The 15,252-nt window shown below is 53.4% G+C and overlaps 1 protein-coding gene, 1 long non-coding RNA gene and 1 other non-coding gene across 3 annotated transcripts; 2 read left to right on the top strand and 1 right to left on the bottom strand.

Annotated features, from left to right (window-relative positions):
* Positions 1–5,366: 5,366 nt before the first annotated feature.
* VSIG8 (V-set and immunoglobulin domain containing 8) lies at positions 5,367–12,874 on the top strand. The gene is made up of 7 exons (XM_045547060.1): positions 5,367–5,626; positions 8,736–8,911; positions 9,360–9,561; positions 9,685–9,906; positions 10,635–10,754; positions 11,084–11,282; positions 12,179–12,874. The coding sequence occupies exons 1-7, from the start codon at positions 5,575–5,577 to the stop codon at positions 12,459–12,461; spliced, it is 1,254 nt and encodes a 417-aa protein (XP_045403016.1). The 5' UTR covers positions 5,367–5,574; the 3' UTR covers positions 12,462–12,874.
* Positions 6,993–8,982, bottom strand: LOC123635174. Its single transcript, XR_006734068.1, has 3 exons — positions 8,940–8,982; positions 8,714–8,785; positions 6,993–7,025 (listed from the first exon to the last, which is right to left on the bottom strand). It is a non-coding gene; the product is annotated as an uncharacterized LOC123635174 (long non-coding RNA).
* A 2,311-nt stretch (positions 12,875–15,185) lies between the features above and the next one.
* Positions 15,186–15,252, top strand: LOC123636298. The gene has a single exon (XR_006734488.1). It is a non-coding gene; the product is annotated as a small nucleolar RNA SNORD64 (small nucleolar RNA).

Genomic DNA, 15,252 nt, shown 5'->3' with positions numbered 1-15,252 from the left:
TCTATCCTGTGTCCAGGCAACAGGAAACAAACACAGAGGGCAGAGCGAGGGCTGGTCGGGGACAGGCTTAGCGGGGAAGTCTCTGAACCAGATGCGCACCAGCTTCATTCTGACGCCTGCCAGCACCCACACACCTTCCTGGGCAACAGCCATGGGGGCAAGGCAGGCTGAGGGGCCACCCTGAGGGTCAAAGGAGACCACGGTTCCCCTCTGTGGATAGGTATCGGGGGAATCCAGATGGCAAAACCCAAAGACGAATTTTATTTCTACAACTTCAAAGGTCAAAGTCCCATTGGAGGTGGATGAATTCATCCACACGCTGGACGCACAGGAATACATACATTGACTCAATATCAAGAAACTTCTGAGCATCAGGGCTAACCTGAGAGATGAATTCATCTCTCCACACGCAGACAGACACACAGTCCAGGATCATCAACCTCAGTTGCCTAATCCATCCCAAGGGCCTGGCTCGGAGCCCAGGGAAGTGCTCTGATGGTCTGAGTAGAAGGTCCCGAGGTTCAGTTCTCAAGCATCTTCCCTCCTCAGTCCAAAAATAATTATCAGCTGTCACTGCACGCCTGGCTTATTTCCCAAGCATTGAAATAGCACTGCCACCTCTCTCTGTCCCTAGTCCTCCATCTAGCACATCACTAGTTATCCTTTAGATCTCTGCTTAAACATCATTGCCACCAGGTAAGGGGCTTTGCGCATATGACCATATCTTTTCACATCATGGGCGTGGGCTAGGTATCCCTTCCCCTTACAGAGAAGGGGTGCTCTGCAAGGATGGAGACTGAGTCTCCTTCATCGCTATTTCCCCTGAGCCTACACAAAGCCCAGCTGTTTGTCCAATGAATGAAGGTTCTGCAGGACGTGCTTGATCGTGGTGAGGTGCAGACAAGATTTTATCTTCAAGATCTCTTCATTCCTCCTCAGGTTTGTCATCAGGATTCACACACTCTTTGCAAGCTACTTCTTCTTGTCTAACAGTTTCATTGATAACATTCAGTCAACTCCCTTTGCTCTTGTGCTTTACTGCTGTAGTGGTAGCTTGGGTCACTCCTTTTAGTGGTGGGGACTATGTTTGTGCCGGTTGCTCTTGTGAGTCTGGGTCAGCTTCAGCACATTGTTCCATGGGAGAGGTTTGGACTTACCTAGGCTCCCTCCTGGGGTCTGCCTTCTCATGTGGACCAGTAGGAGCCACTGAGGCTCGGGAAGCCTGAGCAGGGGCTCAGGGAGTCCGTGGGTTGCCTGAGTCCAAAGCCCTTGCACACCAGCCTTGATCTGAGCCTCAGTCTCTAACCCCAACCCACATTCTCAAATGTAACGTCATACAAGGATCTCATCTCTCTGTTACTGGCTCTGACATTTCCTTGTCAAAACGCTACAAACTCCCATCACACCACCTGTGCCACTCTGAGCCCCCACCCATCCTGTACAGCCTCGGCCTCACCTGGCAGACCTCCAAGTCCAAATTTCACTGACAGCTGTGTGGGAAGATAGCACATGCATGGCTCCTTCGCCTCTCTCTGACTGTTTGCCTCTCTGAGCCTTCTAGGACGCTGTCTATCTTTAGGTGCGCACAGTTCCTGCTCCCATTCTCTCCTCAGAGGTCTCCTCTGCACGGTGGCTTCTCCCTGAGTGTCACAAGGGATAAGCCGGGCTCTACGCAGGTACTTGGGGGAGGAGTCTGAGGAGCTTGCTTGCTGTGTGTGGGGAGTTCAGAAAAGGCCAAGGCAGGGGAACTGGGGAGCTTGCACTTGAGCCTGGGGAGCCCAGGGAGAGGAGTTGGGCGGGCAGGTCCAGGCAGGGGTGGGGGGGAAGGACTTACAAGGGCTGTGTAGAGCTGCTGTGGAGGTGACTTTGGGGGTCCTGGGGCTGGGCTGCACCCCATCCCAGAAGTAGTCTCCAGGCTTCTTTGGGTCCTTGGCCTGCTCTTCCTTCCTCCTCTCTCTCTGTTTACTCCTTTCTAGGCCTCTGTCTTTGATTTCCTCTTTATCTTAGACTAGAAGAAAATACCACCCAAACTGGGGCCATTCTTCCCTGGAGAGTCATAGATTTCCTCTTTATCTTAGACTAGAAGAAAATACCACCCAAACTGGGGCCATTCTTCCCTGGAGAGTCATAGATTTCTCAGGAGAAAGCAAGGGGTCTCTTTGGAAATTTGTGTGTAGGGTCCCAGATCATGGCCTGGGCCCCCTGCCTCCTCTGTCTCTCTCTGGACCTCTGGACAGGCCATTTGGATGCCATGTGTGTTTCTGTTTCTGTCTCTGCCCCTTAACTGATCACTCTCTCTCCCTTTTCTCTCCCCGGGAGCACAGAGGGAGCCCCAGTAGTCTCCTGAATCTGTCCCGGCCTTTATGGGGCTTGAAAAGGAAGTGGGCAGGGAAATGGGATGTTTGGGGTGGAGACTGGGTGTGGAAAAATGAGAGGAAGGAGTTGGGCTAGGGAGCTTCCTAGGAGGGGGGCCCTCTTCCTCTGCTGAAGATAAGGCCCAGAGAGAAACATGGGCTGTGGGCTGGCCCCAGAGGAAGGGGACTGTGGGCTGGCCCTAAGCTATGGGAACTAAGCTGATACCCGAGTGTCCTTCCCCCAACCCAAAACAAACAAACAAACAAACAAACAAAAAACGCTGCAGGACTCAGGGCACAAAGCAGGACGACTGACAGCTTCTTTTATAGGCCTAAATTGCACAGAGGTGGCAATTAACCCTCAGTGGGTCAAGAGGGAGCAACAATGGTGCCCTGCCTGTTCAGGCTTGGAGAGATTCCCCTCATGGTCCCCTTGGAAGTGGATGTTCTTCTAAGAGCATGTAGCCAGGCCCTCAGTTTCCCCCAACTCCCATCTCCTAGATCCCCCAACCAGACCCCCCACCCTGAGTAGACTCCCTCTGATGGACCCCATCCTCTAGTTGAGTTTGGTGTTAGAGCCCCACTCACTGCCAGTAGCTCCCTGCATCCCTTCCCCAAGTGCCTTTTCTGGAGCTTGACCAGGTGCTGAGCTTTAGGAGAGGAGCAGGACTTCAGAGGGTCCGTTTGTTATGGGATTATGTCGCCTCAAACCCTTCCGATGGGCTCGTGCACATTTGGATCCCTCCCCAAAGTCTTGGGACCCTAATCGACACGGGCCACTGGTATTCTCCCTGAGCTAAGCACTGAAAATTCTAGCCAAACCTGCATTTAGCAGATGGAGGCGAGGTCTTTCTACATCAGAAATAAAACCTCATCTTTGATCCCTTCGAGTCCCCTGCTCACGTATCTTTAACCCATGTTTTAACCCTAAACACAGCCTACTCTAGCTTGAATCTTAAACTCATCTCCAACCCAACCATAACCCCCGCTCCTAAATCAATCTTAACCCAGCCTTTGATTTAGCCCCAGGTGTATTGCCAAGCACAGCTGTAAATGAAACCAAAACCCTATTCCTTACCACAGCACAAATCCCAGCCATAAACCCTAGCCTCAGTGCTAGCTGTAATTCTAACCCTAATCCCATCCTTAACTCTCATCCCAACTTCAAATCTGATTTCAACCTTATTCATAATTTCAACCACCCCCAAGCTTCACTCTAGCTCCAGCCTTCACCCTGGCTCTAACATTGGGCCAAGTCCAGAATCCAACTAACCCTCATGCCTGCACTTTAGTATAATGGAACCACAACCTCACTCCTTTCTTCTCAGTCTCACTCTTCCTGGCCCCACCTGTTCTCCCCTCCACCCACCACTGACCTCCCACACTTTTTTCTCATGAGTGGGTCTAGTAACCCAGGATCACTGAGCCCTTTTCCTGGACCACTCTGTATTGGGAGCCAGGAGGCCTGGGTATCCCCCACTTAGCCCCAGCAGCATCACCTGGGCTGACTCTCCATGTTTCTCCAGACCCCCTGTTTCCCCATCTGTAAAATGGAATGATGATACCTGCTCTCCAGAGGGTGCAGGACAATCCCATAAACCTCAACATAAATAAGGAAATAAAGATATTCATGTGTACATCTGGTTGGCCCCGAAGCAGCCTGCTATTGTTGGGAGTTCAGGTGGAGGGAATGTATGGACTCCTTGTGCTTCCTTATTGTTTTGTCTTGTTTTTCCCAAAGGGGTGGGCTCTGGCAGCATCCCTGAGCCCATAACTCCCCAAGACTCTTCCCCCTCTGTCCTTCCTGTGCCCAATGTCAGGGGTGGGGGACGGGCTCTGACTCTTTTGAGGAAGGTGGGCTATTGAACAGGGCCACTCATGACCGGAGCCCCACCACCGTGTCCAGGGGAGACACAAGGCTGTTCTGTACCCCTTGGGCCGACCAAAGGCTGGCCCTCTACCTTCTCCCCCTGCCCACCAGGACCACCCCCACCCCAGCTCCAGCCTGCCCAGGACTGTGCTGGCTTAGTCACCCTGATGACCAGGCAGGTTTTGAGGGTCCTGGGTCTCAAGGACCCAGTTCATTCAAGGCCTGGCCATTGTTCCTGTGCATAGAAGCCAGGACACCAAGTGATCCCTTAAAGAAGTACACACAGAAGGCTTGCCCTCCTCAACAGAGACTCCCTGGCATACAGACACCCTGCCTCCCTCGCACACACACGTCCCTGTGAAGGGTGCACACACTCGGGCACACCCCTTCCCCAGTCCTGGCACTGTACTCTCCAACATTGCTTCCCCCACCCCACACACTCACCTCACTCCCACCACACACCCCGGGTCCCCCATAACACCCCTGGCTCCCAGGGGTCCTTTACACTTGGGGTGACCTGGAGTCCAAGGGGACATCTGGGGGAGACTGTTTCTGACATACCCCTTCCCTCCTCTTGGAGCTCAGGAAGCCTGACTCCCTTTGAAAGGCCAGAGGCCTCAGGGGAAAGGCAGGTGGGTCATTCTTGGGTCCCCTTCATCTGCCTGGGCCTCCCCTCCAGCCCCAGGTCCCAGCATGGGGGAAATGTCTCCTTCCCTCATGCCCCTTCTCACAGATCTTGACATGGTGAGGGGCCCTGGAGGGTCAGGGATGCTGGCAGGGGTGGGACTTGGATGCTGGAGTCTGCACTGGGGAAGGGGGTGGCAGGCCCCTGTGCCCTGGGGTCAGTGTTAACTCCTCAAGGCGTGGCCACCATTCCTCCACAAGCCTGGCTTCTCCATCCTCCTCACTTCCTCCAGGGAAGGAGGCAGGAAATGAGTGGTGAGGGGAGCTGTAAATTGAAGCTGTAAATGGGGTGACTGTTGTCACCCCCAGGACGTGATCAGGAGGAAGTGAAGTTTAACAGGTGCCTAATTACAAGTCCCGCTGGCTGCCCTGTGCCACACTTGGGACAGGGAAGAGCTTGGTAAGGGCTGGGTAATGCCTGGGTAGGCCACCCTGTCACCCCGCTAATTAGGGTTCCTGGGACTCCTCCCTAAGGCGGGGACCAGGCCCCCTCCCTTCCATAGAAATAACTCTGGCTGCTCCCCAGCCGGGCACTCATTGCACCTTCCTGCCACCCCAGGCCGTGTCTGGGCCCTCGGCTCCCCCTCCCTCCACCAGCCCCCTCACACCCACACCGCAGCCCACAGGATACCCAGCCCAGGTGGAGGAAACGCCGAGCCTAGAGACATGGGAGTTCGCGGAGGAGCGTTCCATCTTCTACTTGTGTGCCTGAGCCCAGGTACGGGGCTGGGCAGTGGGCGGGACACCCAGCACGAGGCTGGATGGGAGGGAAAAGGGGACGAAAGGGCTCACAGGGGAGCCTCAAAGGCGGCCAGAGATGCCCTGGCAGGTGCTGCCCACCCTTGCCCTGCTGCCACTGGGTCTGGACGCTGCTGGGGGCCCTCTCCCTGGGAGAGCCTGTGCTGGGTCACGTGTGAGGGGTGGAGGTCTGTGAGGGGACCTTCATGTGTCCATGTGCCCTGTGGGGCTCACTGCTGTGTGCAGGTGCTCTGCGTGCTCAGCTGGTCTGGATTTGCGGTGAGGGGGTGTGGGGGAGGAGTGTGGGAAGGGGGAACATTTTCGGCCTTTGTGTGAGCGTGAATGTGTACGTGTGTGTGTGTGTGTGAATGATGGCATTTCTGGCAGAACAGCTGCACCCGCTCCTTGGCTAGTGAGAGCCGGCCTGGCAGAGCCCACTCAGGAAGCTCCGGCTGTGCTGCGGGGACCTGCGACCTTTCTGTGTGTGTTGTGTGTCCACGGGTGTGTGAGGACAGACTCAGCGCTGCGTGCTTTACGCACCAGTACCGTTTGTGGGAGCCGCCTTTTCTCCCCCCTTCTGCCCCAGAGAGAGGCTCTAGAGTTCTGGGGGCAGCGTGAAAATTCAGAAACGATTTACAAGCCAAGAGCAGACACTACTATTGCGGTGACACCTCGTAGAAGGCGTCCAGCCCTGGTGCTTTTGTGGGGTGACAATTAATCACCGCTGTCCTCTTCCTTCAAGAGCCTGTTGTGACTCGCCCAGTTCCCGTATTTCCCCAAGTCTCCCCATCAGTTCTCTCTTCCAAACTGGCTTTCCTCCCTCTCCCCAGCCTCTCTCTTTCTCAGGTTCCCTGGAAGTACTTCCTCAGTGCCAGGTGAGACGCCAGGAAAAACCTCCCAGGGAGAGGGAGGGGTGCAGAAAGGCTGGAACTCTGGGAGGAGGTTGAGAAAACGTCTAAGGAAATGGAAAAGCTGGGCGAGGCTCCCTGGCCAGGGACAGTTGAAGAAACTCTCAGCCTAGTGCAGAGTGGAGGCCCGTTTCTTCCAGCCTGTCCCTTCTTCCCAAGCCCTCTCCCTGAATACTTACCTGTGGCATGGGGAAAGAATCCTCCCTGTGTGGGCTCTTCTAGTGGCTTCCCCAGGGTGGAGCCTCTGCTCCCAGCTGAGCTCTGGCTCACCTCTCCCTGGCTTGCTGTGCCGCCCCAGGATCTGGCACACGGTAGCAGGATCCTTATCTCAGGAATGAGCTGGTTTTCTCTTGGCCTGGGGCTGGAGGAGGCATCACTGGTCCCGTTAGAGCCCCAGTTGCTGCCTGCGTGCTGTGGGTCACACTGGAATCTAGCTGGGTTAGGCCATGGCTGACTGCCCAAGCAGGGTTCCTAGGGGGTAAGTTCAGTGACCCCTGAGGTGTTGGTGTTAAAAGGGTCCTTGCTGGGCTCTAGACAGGTCTCTCTAGAGCCCAGCTAAGCCTTCCAAGCAGGGCCTCTGCAGATATGTCTGGTCGTGAACATACACACATATGAACTATATGAGCATGTAGTGGGTGTGTCTTTTGGATTAATATGTACCTGTGTTTGTGTGCAGATGCGTGTCTGTGTTTGCATAGATCTGACAGTGTCTGTGTGTGTAGGAAGGTGGGGCTGCATAGGAATGTATCTGCATTTTGAAGGCTTGTAAGAGTGTGTTTGTGTGTCGATTTGTTTGCCTATGACTGTGTGTAATTGTGTGTGAGAGACAGAGAGAGAGAGAGAAAGAGAGAGAGATGTTCTCTAAGTGTGACCATGGTCTTGAGCCAGAGAAGGACAGAAGAGAATGATGGTGAGACCTGGGGCTGGGACTCCAAAGGACATGTTGACTCAAAAAGGAAAGCAGATGGAAAGGGAGCGAGACTGGCTGAGGGGCCGGGGAGGCAGAGGGCAGAGTGCCCAGGGTGGGGCCCTGGGTACAGCCCCCTTCTTATCCCTCTCTAGGTCCAACCGGTTGGGGCTCGGCTTGCCTGGGGCTGCAGGGTAGGGCAGGAGAGGAGCTCAGTCCTGAGCTCCCAGATCCTGGGATCCTGGCTCCTCCCCCAGGGCTGCCTGCCGCTGACTCAGTGGCAGGAGGGGCCTCAATGGGAGCGAGCGTGTGGGGGCAGCTGTACCCTAGCCACACAATCACATGAGGGGAAGGACACACAGTCCACAATGCCACATATCATCACACAAGGCTCACGTTGTCCTACAGATACCTGTGGCCATAGTCCCAGGCACGCACCATCACTCACTGTCACACAAACACAGCCAGGCTCCCGGTCACACCTGCCCATTATCACCCACGGGCACACACTACCACTTTGAGCACTTACACAGGCAGGCTCACACTGTCACACACCACCACACAATACCACACAGAGGCATATAGCCACAGACACACACTGTCATACACAGCCACAGGCAGCTCACTCAGTCTTCTGCTTCTTGGGCTGGGGAGGAACCTCAGAAGCCACTGTATCCATCCTCCTGCCCCTGGACAGGAGCACTTCACTCAGCCCAGGCAGAGCCCAGACAAGTGGCATTTAACCAGTCAGGCTCTTCCACCAGAGCATTAACAGCTCTGTGTGCTCCACATGCCCACACACACACACTAGCACACCCATACTAGCATGTAAGTATATAAGCAGACACTCTACATGGTCATGTGCACGAATATCTTTAGAGTACACATAGCAGCCACAAATACTGATAAGCACACAGTGTACACACTCATACATGCACACACACAATCATGTATACATATAAGCGTACATAACAGCTATTCAGTATTCAGATGAAAACAGTATTCAGATGCAAACCTCCACACTCATAGAATATATATGTGTCCATAGTATGCAGACACTGCCACATGAACAAACATGCAACACAAGTACACACAGACATGCCTATAGCAATTCACAAACACACACACACACACACACACACACACAGAGCAGCCCCTCCTGCCAATGGAAGCCCCATTGAGACCTGGGACAGAGAATGGGGGAGGAGGGGCTAAAGCTGACTCCTCAGGCCCTGGCTCTGCCCCCACTCACCCCGCTGTTCTGCTGCCCCCAGCACTGCTGTCTGCTGTGCGGATCAACGGGGATGGCCAGGAGGTCCTGTACCTGGCGGAAGGTGACAATGTGAGGCTGGGCTGCCCCTACATCCTGGACCCTGAGGATTATGGTCCCAGTGGGCTGGACATCGAGTGGATGCAGGTCAATTCGGACCCCGCACATCGGGAGAACGTGGTGAGTACTGGGCACGGGGTCCCCTTACCCTGCACTTCACGGTGTCTGCCTGTTGGGCAGCCAGCACCCTGAGGGAAGAAGCAGGGCAAATAATGAAACTAAGACCTTGAACTTCCCCCAAAGCCTCTCAGGGAATAGGGCAACAGGGATGACAGGTCTGCAATCGTGAATCAAGCCAGCCAGTCGGTTCACCTCCTCCCTCCCCATTCCAAAGGGAAGATGAGGTATAGGCCCCTGAAGACGTTCCCAGCCTGACCTTATACTTTCTAAAGAGCTTGACCTCACCTGATCTGACCTATCATGTAAGAATGGGCATCATCATTCCCATTTTCAGCTGAGAAAACTGAGTCTCAGAGATGTTCAGTGAATTGCCCAAAGCACCAACTTGCATGGTCCTCCTGTATCACCAACTTGCATGGTCCTCCTGTATCACCTCTCTTCTTCACAGTTCTTAAGTTACCAGGACAAAAGGATCAATCACGGCAACCTCCCCCATCTGCAGCAGAGGGTCCGATTTGCAGCCTCGGACCCCAGCCAGTACGATGCCTCCATCAACCTCATGAACCTGCAGGTATCTGACACAGCCACCTATGAGTGCAGGGTGAAGAAGACCACCATGGCCACCCGGAAGGTCATCGTTACTGTGCAAGGTATGGCCAGACTCCTCTGGGCTCCCCTTCCTTAGGCTTCAGAGCCAAAGGCAGCTTGGCCACTCTGAGCCCAGCTCTGCCTCTCAGCTGGGCCCTGGTTCACAATTGCCTGTCTCCTTGCAGCACGCCCTGCAGTACCCATGTGTTGGACTGAGGGCCACATGACATATGGCAACGACGTGGTCCTGAAGTGCTTTGCCAATGGGGGCTCCCAGCCCCTCTCCTACAAGTGGGCCAAGATCAGTGGGCACACTTACCCTTACCGAGCTGGGTCCTACGCCTCCCAGCACAGCTTCCACTCTGAGCTCTCCTACCAGGAGTCCTTCCACAGCTCCATGACTCAAGGTGAGGGGAACCTCAGCGAGGGCAGAGTGGGGACAAGCAGAAGATCAGAGACTCTGGGACCTACTGGGGCTTCCTTGGGTTATCTCTGGCACCAAGTCAAACCTGGAACCCCTGTGGGAGAGTCCCCCCCGTGGGCCTGTCCCAGCAGCTGCTATTGAGGGAAAAAGAGAAGCCAACAGTGGGAGTCAGTCAAAAGCAGTGTGGTTAGTATGGAAAGAGCATGGCTTACCCTCCCTGTGCCTTGATTTCTTCATATGTGAAAAGGGAATACTAATGTCTACCTTTCAGGGGCATGTGAGGATTCAATGGGGCAGGTGTGTAAACTCCCAGCACATAGAAAAGCTGAATAATACTCAGTCAAACAAAGAATAACAGAGCTAGCAGGGACCTTAGAGTTCCTCTGGTCTTACCCTGTCCTCACTGCACAAAGGAGGAGACCAAGGCTCAGAGAGGGGACATATTTCCCTATGGTCACAGAGTGAACTAATGGTGTCTCTGTCTTGCTGCTGGGAGAGGGGTCCTTCCTTGCCTCTGTCTTAGCAGGGGGAGGGTGAATCACCCTGAGAGTGGAGAGGACCTGTGTGTGTGTGTGTGTGTGCACGTGGGTGCGCTCACACGCACGCATACACCTTCCTTCCTTCCAGAGTGGGTGTCCCATCTCCCGCCTCACAGGGGCTGAGGCTGGGGTGGGAGATTTCAGAGACCAGGCCCCTCTGCTTCAATTTCAGGCCTGAACAACGGTGACCTGGTGTTGAAGGATGTTTCCAGAGCCGATGATGGGCTGTATCAGTGCACAGTGGCCAACCAAGTGGGCTACAGCGTTTGTGTGGTGGAGGTGAAGGTCTCAGGTGGGTGCAGCAGCTCTGAGGGCCTGCTAGCTGGGCGAGTTGGGGCGGAGGCACCTGGGCTCTAGTTTGGAGCCTCAGCGGGCTCTGTCTTTCCACTGCCATGGGTCTATAGGCCTCTGCTTAGAGCAGCCGAAAGCCCTGGGAAAAACATGCAGGCACAAGGGGTTAACTTGCGTCTCCTTATATCCTCCTCTCTGGGTGTTCCAGGGCTTGGAGACCCCGCAAATCCCTCTTCCCTTTTCCCACGGACCCCTGCCCTGGCACCCTCTGGTCAGGCAGGCACCTGGCAGGCTGGGAGAAAACTGACTGGCCATCCCTTCTCTCCGCAGACTCCCGGCGTGTAGGCATGATCATCGGCGCCGTGCTGGGCTCTCTGCTCGCGCTGGCCTGCCTGGCGGTGGGCATCTGGGGGCTCGTGTGCTGCTGCTGCGGGGGCGCCGGGGCTGGCGTCACCCGCGGTGCCTTCGGCTACAGCAACGGCGGCGGGGTCGGCAGAGGGGCCTGCGGCGACTTGGCTAATGAGATCAGGTAAAACCTGATGCATGCTGCATGCTGCTGTGCGGCAGGGGAGCGGCGCCCTGCCCGTCTCACCCCTGCCTGCCACCGGCCGGCGGGGACCCCCACCCCAACCCTGCTCGGCATCGCCACGGAGTGCTGGGACCGCAGCATGTCGACCTGCCACCCGCCGCATGGCTTTTCTGTCTCTCCCCTTCCCAGTCTTCACCTCTGCTCTCCTGCCCTCCATCTCCCTCCTGCCTACGCACCTCTCTGTCTTGTCTAGACTGTAAGCTCCAGGAGGGCAGGGCCTATGTTTTTTCACGTTTCCCCTGTATTGTGCCGGTAAGAACTCTGACAAGCTTATTTAAAAAGAGCTAATAAGACTAGTGTTAATAACTTATATTAGAAGCAAACTAGAAATAAAAAATAGAACAGGACTAGCAGTGCTAATGATTGCAGTGCCTCGGGGATGGAGAAGATCGAAGGGCAGGAGGTGAGAAGGGAAGGGGAGAGAGAGCGCGTGAGCGCAAGCCCGCGCCAGGCCAGGGTTACTTAGGGACAGAAGGAAAGGGAAAGCAGCTGTTCCGGATCCCTGGGGCTCCCTGCCTATTAGAGGCGGTGGTTCTGCAGAACATCAGAAGGGATCGGAGGGCACCTGGATGGGGCTGTCTGCCATGGCTGTCCGGATACGTGTGGACCAGCCCTATCTGGAGGATGGGGATGGTGGTCCCCGGGACAGCTGCGCGGGCGTCGGCCCAGGAAGGAGCAGAAAGGAGAGTAGGTCGATGCCGAGGCAAAGAGGTGAGGGCAAGAGGAGGGAGGCGCGGGAGACAAGAGGTTGCCAAGAGCCTCTGGCTCTGTCCGGGCCGTGCCCACGCCGCGCCGCGGAGGAGCCCGCTCACTCGCCCGCCTGTTGTTTTCCACAGAGAGGACGCCGTGGCGCCCGGGTGCAAGGCCAGCGGGCGCGGCAGCCGCGTCACCCACCTCCTGGGGTACCCGACCCAGAACGTCAGCCGCTCCCTGCGCCGCAAGTACGCGCCTCCGCCCTGCAGTGGCCCCGAGGACGTGGCCCTGGCGTCCTGCACAGCCACAGCCAACGCCGCCGCCTGCGAAGCGGGCCCCTCCCAGATCTACGTCAAGGTTAAGGGCGTGGAGACAGCCGACTGCGCCCAGGGGCCGCTGCAGTGCAAGGACGGTCTCTTGGTGTGAGCGCGCGTGCTGCGCCGCGCCAGGCTGCGCCCTGGCCGGGAGGAGGGTGCGGGGCTCTCTGCCCGCAGCTGGGGACACGTTTGGGCTGGTGCCGACCTCGCTTGCCCCCCGCCGTCCGGCGGCTGGGGGTTGAAGGCATTTCCCTCGGGAAATGCGTAGGGAGGCAAAGCCTCCTCTCCCCAAATGGGAGTGGGTGGGCGAGGGCAGAGGAAGGCGGTCTGAAGCCTTCTCCGCACCCCGAAGTTCGGAGGCTCGGGGATGAGGGAGGGAGGGGGAAGCGGAGTCAGTGTCCTAGAGCGGTTGAGGCCAGAAGCCCGGTGCCCCCAGCCAAAGCAGAGGGCCTCGGGCCTGGGGGGTAGGGGTCTGGAATGAATGGTTCAGTGTGTGAGAGCTGAGCTCCGAGGCAGCAGTGTTAGCACAATAAAGAAACTTTAAGACTTGAGACAGGTGGCTGTCCGTGTTGCACGAGGCTGGGCGCGGGTCGGAGGGCCCCCTCCGTGGGGAGGGCGGTGGTTGCCCGTTACCACAGTCCTGCACCATCTCCAACCTTCCTCTTCTTAGATCCCTAGCGGTCAGAGCCGGTAGGGGCCATCTAATCCGACTCCTTTAAACGACCTACGAAGTGTAGAAAACAGAAAAAAAATTAGCTCAGAATTTCTGTGAAAATAAAGTACGGATATTCGAGGAACTGGCAGAGTGCAATAATACACCTGCCATTTCCAAGTCTTCAAAGTTTCCATGTCAAGCCAAGATTTGCTCTTGAGAATAATACGCTCTGAAACTCTAGTGAGGTTCTGTGTGTTGTCGAAAGCTAAAAGGAAACTTGTCCTTGAATCACAGACGCGCAGGCGCCTGGCAAGACAGAAACAAGGACATGTAAAAATAAGACTACCACCGCTGACGTTAAAAAAGCACCAGAGTTCTAGGGTTCGAAGTGATGTCCAGGAAGGAGGGGGAATAGCACTTATGGAGCATGTATTATGGAACACGGTTAGGATAGTAAATCCCTTCACGTGGACCCAGTTGGTGTTTTAGGACAATTAATTTTATGGTTTTTTTTTCCAAGTTGTCAAATTGATCGACTTTCACAGAGTCCATTACACAGTAGATGTTTGAGAAATACTAAGTGAATGAATGTGGCAGCACTACTAAATTTTTTATGTTAGAAAACAAGTTTTTAGATAGTTTACAGTTATTTCCTTGTGATGGAATATCTGTGATTAACATCTAGGCCTATCTGGTATCTGACTCCATACTCCTACACTCTGAAATAGCCATTCCTAGATAGGGGTCAGTTGAGTAATTTAGCATCTACCGGCATTTGTTTTGTTTAATACCTTGTCATGATATTTACAATGTATTTTTGAGGATGTTTCAGTCATTTCTGGTAAAAAAAAAAGTGGATATCAATAAGCACTGTGAGTTAATAGGAGTGAGAAGTCTCTTATAAGTGAGACGGGGAGTGCTTACTTAAAAGAACAATATTTGAGATAAAGTTGCAAGGGATATATTTAGTAAGCGAACAAATTAAAATGGGGAGTATTCTAGATGTACATGTTGACAAAGGGATGAAGGGGTGGTATAACGAGCTGGGGGCTACAGACAAGAAGAAACAGTTCTACTAGTCTTTCCATATCCAACATCTTCTGTTGGTCACTGGAATACGCTTTGCTAATATGATGCCTCCTTGCCTATGATTTAAGAATTTCTGATGTGGAATAGAAATGATTAGTAAAAGAAATTTGGCTGGATTATTTCCTTTGCTGAGCAAGATTAAACTTTAAAAGTCAATGAGGTCCATACTAAGTGCTGAAAATTCAAGAGGGAGCCTTGTAGTTCAACTGAGTATTTGATGAATGTGAGTGATTTTGTATTTGATCACCTGATGAGGATAACACAGTGACCGAGAGGGGTAGGTATTTTTACATCTGAGTTGTTTGGATTGTCTGTTTCCCATCTTATGTATAAGATAGATTTTATGTTAGATCATTTGTGCTTTGGTAGCAAAAATAGAGTTGAAAAGATACAGTTCCTAAAATCAGTAATTTCATGTCTACTAGGAGACACGGATCAGGAAAAGCAGAGTGGGTTCTCTTATTTCCATGATAAAATTTGGATTGTGTTACCATTCCACTTTGGTTCCTTGTATGAGGGATGTTACAAATTAGCACAGATTTCCTTCAGAATCCTTTTGTTGGACTTGTGCTTCATATGTTTGGCCTGCCTTGATTTTATTTGGCCTTCCTCCTTGATTCTTCCATACTACTGTTTACACTTAACTCTGGAATATTTTGGTGGATGTTTTCAATGTAGTCTAGGTCCTTCAATTGGTTTAAATGAATTATTGGGGAGAACTGCAAGTTGTTGATATTATATCTATCTGTGGTGACATTGGAATATTTCTGTTTTAATACATTGGACAATTTTTGGAAATATAAGATATTATATTTAGTTCTATGAAACCCAAGATCTCAATATTATTCTTCTGGTAGATTTCTGGGTTTGTGTGTGTGTATGTATATATGTGTCTTTGATTTTTTTCTTCATATTTTCCCTTTATTTTTGTGTCACTTGAATGATATTGTTGCTGTTTCACATTTATTATCACATAAAGCTGATTCCTCATTCTCCCAGGCCAGAGAATTGTCCATGGGTAGAGATATGTTGTCTGCAGGTGTTAATCCGTTTATATAGTTGTACTAGTTGCTGGGAAAGACCTTGGCTGGATTTATGGTGAGCTGTGTTTACTGAGCAAAATGAAGGGAAGCTCAAAATTATTACTCTGAAGTCC

Source organism: Lemur catta, chromosome 3 (genome assembly GCF_020740605.2).
Source record: "Lemur catta isolate mLemCat1 chromosome 3, mLemCat1.pri, whole genome shotgun sequence".
Lineage (NCBI taxonomy): Eukaryota > Metazoa > Chordata > Mammalia > Primates > Lemuridae > Lemur > Lemur catta.
Note: the sequence above shows the minus strand (reverse complement) of the source record. Positions and strands in the feature narration are given on the sequence as shown.

What these genes read in the sequence shown, in the direction of transcription:
- VSIG8 (XM_045547060.1), top strand. Translation starts at nt 5,575, where the DNA reads ATGGGAGTTCGCGGAGGAGCGTTCCATCTTCTACTTGTGTGCCTGAGC. An exon ending in ACTTGTGTGCCTGAGCCCAG is followed by an intron (nt 5,627 to 8,735) that starts GTACGGGGCTGG and finishes TGCTGCCCCCAG; the next exon opens with CACTGCTGTCTGCTGTGCGG. An exon ending in GACTTGGCTAATGAGATCAG is followed by an intron (nt 11,283 to 12,178) that starts GTAAAACCTGAT and finishes TGTTTTCCACAG; the next exon opens with AGAGGACGCCGTGGCGCCCG.